The sequence below is a fragment of the Agelaius tricolor genome, unplaced genomic scaffold (assembly GCF_023055355.1).
Source record: "Agelaius tricolor isolate 1412-34295 unplaced genomic scaffold, bAgeTri1.0.p SCAF_8, whole genome shotgun sequence".
Lineage (NCBI taxonomy): Eukaryota > Metazoa > Chordata > Aves > Passeriformes > Icteridae > Agelaius > Agelaius tricolor.
In genome coordinates this window covers 34707718-34713920 of record NW_027269268.1, presented here as the reverse complement: position 1 = coordinate 34713920, position 6203 = coordinate 34707718, and the positions used below count along the sequence as shown (strand labels likewise).

Genomic DNA, 6203 nt, shown 5'->3' with positions numbered 1-6203 from the left:
GATCTGCCTGTTTTATAGCTGTAAGTAACACAGACACAGCTCATCTTTGTTCTGACAGCTTTCACAGAACAGCTTATGCTGAAAATATTATCTAGATGAGGAATTAGGGTAAGGAAGTTGCCTTCTTAGCTTCTCTGTACTCAGCAGATAAGCAGCTCTCACTCAGCTTTTCATACAGCAGTATCTGAAACTTTGCCCTCTGAACTTGTTTACCCTTAACTATATTGATAGAAACAATAAATCATGAGAATACTACATGAAGATTTTACAGAGAATAGCTAATTGTGTGTGTGTAAAGATAGTAGGAATCCTTTGGCCAAAAACCATCAAGCATGTTGTGATTTGAACCAAGATTTCAAGAGTTAATATTAGTTTTTCTTTCAAGGTAACTTCAATACACACTTCACAATTGTTGCAGGTGTGAAATGTTGTACATAGTGTGCTAAGATATTCGCAGTTTAAAAATAACAGGAAACCAGAGAAAGTGAAGTAACTTTTAATGCCATTTTTAAATGTGCATTTGAATTTAATACAATCTGTAAGGCACTCTCATAAGTAAAAAAAAAAATAAACATTCTTTTCCAAATAAGGACAGTTACAAGGCAATGGTATGCACATAAAATATAAAATTATCTGTAACTGATAAACAATGAAACACGAATGTTCAGGTTTTGGATGCATTGCAATGTAATGTCATTTCTGTATCAGGACACTATGCAGAGTAAAAATTGGCACTGTAAATGACTTCTCATTGGGGTTAGGAACTTGTATTCTCTTCATATCCCAGTAAAAAATAAACTCTTCAATAAATAAATATATAAAATAAATATATGCTATCTGGAGATGTATAAATAGGTCCATCCTGAAGAAAAGTTCCAGTTTTGACTGCTATGTATTGACATCTAACGTCCATCACTAAAGTGGAGCCTGTAAAACTTCACACACAGTTCCCAGGATTTATCACTATTTTATAGTCCATTTCTTTCTACTTCTTCCAGCATTGTCTCATCATATGATGTAGATGGTTCCTTGCTAATTTACAGACAACAGGTAATCCAGACAGAATTGCCAGGAGTTGGTTATGTTTTAGGAAGTCCCTCTTCCCCCTGATGACTGGCTACCAAACCATTCAGGAAGTCTTGAGGAGTCTGGTCCACACTCATCTTCGAGGCTTTGTCTCCCAGATCCAGTGGTTGAGAGAGAACAGAGGCCTGCCTTTCACCAAGTGGGTTCTTCACATCCAGTATCCTCGACCGCTGCAGGTTCCTCATGCTGGCATTGCCATGAAAGCACGGGCAACAGCTCCAGTTGGTGTATTTGCCAAAGCTGCCTCTTTGCTCAGCTGTATCCTAACACATCTTTGTACAGTTCTGGAACTCTTTCAGGATCCACAGGCCGGGGCAAGAAATGTGTGAATTTCTGATGTCTTTTGGATCTTGCCCCATCTCTGGGAGTACCATCTTTATTAAGTGCTACAAAGTACCTCCGCCCTGAATCCCCATGTTTGTAGACATTGGATGAGTAAGTGTTGTACCAGTTTTCCTCAAATTGTTCCCTGAAGATGCACTCAGAAGTTAGTTTCTCCTACAGAAAGAAAGAGAAAAGAAATAATTTAAGCTGCCACTAGATATTTGAAGACATGAAAAAAGATTTTATAAAAATAAACAAAATGCTTTAGGCTTTGTGTAGCCCTACTGTTCATTTAAATGTCAACAAACCAAACCCAAGAAGAGTATGTAGACCTGACAATGAGTTTGGAAACTTGGACCTGTACACCTACAATTTTAGATTTAAAAAATGAATTAGTTAACATTTACTGTAAGAAAATACTACTTATTTATGATTTACTTTAAAATCATCTTGGAATGAATTGTATTATGCAGAGTTCTATCTTGGGCTAGCTGCTGTTCTACAAATGAGATTTGGTAGAGGGACTCAAATGCAAGGTAACAGAGCAGGGAGTATTTACATATTCCTTTGTGGTGTGCATCACTTCTCACATTTTAAACTGGAATGACCACAACCAAAGGAAGTGAAGAAACAGAATATTTTATGTATGAATATAATATAAGAATATAAGATGTATGAGCTGATATGAAAGTGGTACTTACAGAGCCATAGAGTTCTCCCTTCTCATTCATTCCAAGGTAAAGGCCACTGTCCACGCCTCTAATACTGACCAGTCCCACTGCCACACTGATGAATTCAAGGATACCTGGAAAAAAAAATTGCTTTACTTAATTTTGTAACCATAAAATACACAGCATTCAAAAACTCAGTTGAAAACAAGTAGAAAATGCACATATGATAGTAAACGTGGCCTAGTTTCTCTGAAATTTCAAATACTATGTGAAAATATACACATTGATCTCAGGAAAGCAGTCTGAGAAGCCTCATCTAGGAACATGAATCCTCCACCATTTAAGAAGCTTTTTCAAAACGTTGAATATGAAAGGATTTTATTCAGCACTGAGACTTAAGCCATTACTACCATGCTGTTGGAGTCTTTAATGATAGTACACTATTTGCTAAACTGCCTACTCAAATATTGGAAGATTGGTTTGAATTACCTGAAAATATACTTTACTACTTCTACAGAGTTATCTTAAAAAAACACATCCATTATTAGGTCATTTGAATGGAAATCAAAGTACAGATCGGAATTTTCTATAACAGAATCTACCCACAGAAAAAGAAAAGTATTTGCCAGACATCTTATCTAGCATATGGGCCCACACCTCTTAACACAACTTGCTGTCTTTAGTGCAGGCTTTTAAAGTACATAAAATATGCTGCTTTTTTTGCTACTGTTTGGATTATAACAAATATAATTGTTATTTATATTACATTTGCCCAAAAATGTAATATATATTAATAAAGTATTTGAGACATGAGGTACTATTTGAAGCCTGAATTTGGCAAAGGTAAGCCAACATACTTAACCAATTGATATGCACAGATTACAGCACATCCAAAACATGAAAGAAAAGGAATGTGTGAACTGGCTTTTTGGAAGTTGTTAACAACATAAACAAAGCCTCAAAAAGAAGTGCCAGAATCATATCTCAGATACTGCTGTTCAGCAGCAAAACCACAAAATGTTTTAAAAAATCCCTGAATCTAAGGTAAGTAGTTTTAAATAGTGCAGCTGATTATGACTTTTTGTCTGTTTACTATATATGATTCAGGACAATTTTCAGTCTCAGACAGAGGGACTATCTGGACTAACCAATAATTTAAAATGTTTTCAATTTTAATTGAGCTTCGGCAGGTTTCTTAGTTGTATTAAAAACAGCAAAGAAAATAAATCCTTTACAAAGAGTAAGCATTAAAAACTGTATCACACATAAATCGTCCTCGTTTTCCAGTTCATAAAGCACAGAGTCCCATAAAAGGTTTGGAGGCATTTTGTCTTTCTGATATCATTTTCAAAGCCACTCTTTTCCGAAAGCATAATAAGCAGGTGATACAACCCACAAAGAAACCACATCAGACAAACCTGCCAAGAGTAGTGGTAGAATAAAGGTAGTACAATTCTAAAAAGCCCAGTAAATGCTAGCTCTATAGCTAACTTGATTTTCCCTTTAAAGCAAACATTTTTCATGTTTACATGCTGTAGGAAATCTTCCTTCTGAGAAGAACTGTCTGTTTCACTACTGCTCTTCTACTTCTTAAAACATCCATGTGTTATAAAAGCAATTAAGAGCCATTCCAGCAGACTGTTTTGACTATGGGGAGGATGATAGGAAGCTCTTTAATCACCTTTTTACGACTGCTAAACCAATACACACCAAAACTCACACGTAGTTGACAACAGCAGGTTTGTTCAGATGTCCAGCCTCTACAACTACTATTTAATATTTACTCTCATATCACAGGTTGCCTTCACCTCCTTTGGGTTTATTGACAGAGAAAGCTGGCTGGGAAGGATTTTAAGCACTTAATCAAAGAGGCATTTTAGGCTCTTCTGCTTCAGCTTTATGTCCTTCTGTGAAGCAAAGCAGTCTAATGCAGCCTCAGATTAGCATGCCCAAGTCTGTGACCTATACCGTCTTACAGAGGCCCAAGAAGCTCCGATACCAACAGCGAGTGCAAAAAGGATCAGTCTGACTCCCGACCATTCCCATAAACCTACGGCGTATGCCTGTGCTCACAGACCCCCAGCACAGGCTGAGCAGCGCCTCTCTCCTGACTCTCCTGGGATGCACAGCCCTCCCTCACTACCCTGCTCTGGTGCAGACCCCACGGCCAAACGCCGGAGGGTGAAGCCTTTCTGTTCCGAGGACTCATCCACCTGCCTCGGCATCACCAGCATCTCATCTCCCTCCCAAGAGCAGGGCTGCTGCCGCCCAGGCACACACAGAGGCGCTCACACACACCCACACCCCGCACACGCACACGGGGCCGCGCCGCAGCCGCCTACCGAAGAGGCTGTGGTCCTGGCGGGTGCCCCGCACGCTGCCGTCGGGCAGGATCTGCAGGTGGAAGCCGGTGCGGCAGTAGAGCTGCCGCCGCCGCAGGATGCCTTGCAAGTGTGCCAGCTCCGCCGCCGCTGCCGCGGCCGGGGCGCGGCGCTCCCCCCGCTCGGCCGGGGCGCGGCGGTCCCCGAGCAGCGCCGGGCGCTCCCCGGCGGGCGGCAGCAAGAAGTGGGCACCCACCGGCTGCCCCAGGCCGTCCAGGCCGCCCAGGAAGCCGCCCACCTCGGCCAGCGGAGCCATGCGGGCGCGGGGCGAGCGGGCTAGGGCGCGGCGGCGGAGAGCGGCTGCCGGCCTCTCCCGGCGGGCATGTGGGGGTGCGCGGCGGAGCCCCAAGCATGGGGAGCCGGCAGGGCCGAGCGGAGCGGACCGGGGCCGAGCCGTGCTGATCCGAGGCGGTGCAAGCCGGGCGGCGGGTGCTGCTCATCAGCCTGGCGCGTGTGTATATATATACGGCGGTCCCCTGACATATGTTAATGAAGCCGCTGCGGGGAGGCCGCGTTTGAAATTGTAAACCGGCTCCCCCTCCGCTCGCACCTTCCTCTGATCTGCGGTGCGGCGGGGAGGGGGCTCCGGGCGCGCCCCCCGCGCGCTGCCGGGCGCGCACACGCGCGGCGGGGGCGGGGGCGCGGGCGCGGCCCCTGCGCGGAGCGGAGCGAGCAGCGGGGGCCGGGCGGGAGCTGCCGGAGCATTACGTGGACAGGTGCAAGGAGAGGCAGGAGGGAAGAAGGAGAAAGGGCGTTACCTGAGGGTTAGACCTGCCCAGACACACATGAAAGAAAAAACCCGAAGATCTGACAGCTTTACTCCCTGTTTCTAAAACGCTAATAAAATGTACATGCATTACGCTTCCCTTTTATCGCTTCAACTACAAGGAGGGGAATTTCTAAAGAAATTGGCATAGTCAGGGAGGTGCTTTCCCCTCTGCAAATTCTCCCTCGCATTTATCATTAATGTGACACTAAACTGATCTATCGTATTGACAGGAGGTGTTAAAAACATAAAGGGGCAGCCCCATAGTTTGGGATAAATATTTTCAAATCTTTTGCAGAGAAGAAGAAATATTGTGGCTCATCTAATCCATCTTCTTTGGGGTTTTTTATTGGGCCGGTAGCCAAGGTCTGTGAGCATCATAAATTAGCAATATTATGTATGAAAGATCCCTGTTGTAGTTCTACAGTATTTTGAATCGGTTTGGGACTTTGTTGTCCTGTTCCAGAGGAGCATATGCACTTTTTTCATCCCCAGAGTAGAATGGTTCACACAGGAAAATATATTTTGGTGGAAAACATATTTACCAATGCTAAAACAACACTGCATTAAATCTAAGAGTTTGACTTTTGCAATCTTTCCTGCCTTTTCTGTAAAGTCTAATGAATTTTAGGGCTTAAATGACATGACCTATCTCAGCATCTAAGATATGCAGTTCTTTGCCAATGTTAAAACATGGTTTTAGAGTATAAAATGTAAAGATCTTTCATAGGTAATTCTTTCAAAAGTTCAAGAGAATCACTTGGTGGTTTAAGGTTTCATTTAAACAAAAAAATTGCAGAGAATCATGAGAGATTAGTTCTCCCGTCTTGCTTCATGGTCTTTTCAGTCACAGTCTAAATCTGAGAGATCAAATGGATTTGACTGCTTACCTTTATTTGCTATGGAGAGTACAGGGCTAATTAATTGGCAGGTGCTTTAAAGCAGGTAATGTGACACCTTTTCATCATTGCAGTC

General features: G+C 43.0%; 1 protein-coding gene across 1 annotated transcript; it reads right to left on the bottom strand.

The window, feature by feature from the left end:
* Positions 1-480: 480 nt before the first annotated feature.
* Positions 481-5168, bottom strand: FGF20 (fibroblast growth factor 20). The gene is given in 4 exon segments (XM_071432305.1): positions 481-1584; positions 2112-2215; positions 4424-4891; positions 4894-5168. Coding segments are annotated over 4 exon segments (870 nt in total). The 5' UTR covers positions 4946-5168; the 3' UTR covers positions 481-1338.
* Positions 5169-6203: the final 1035 nt, after the last annotated feature.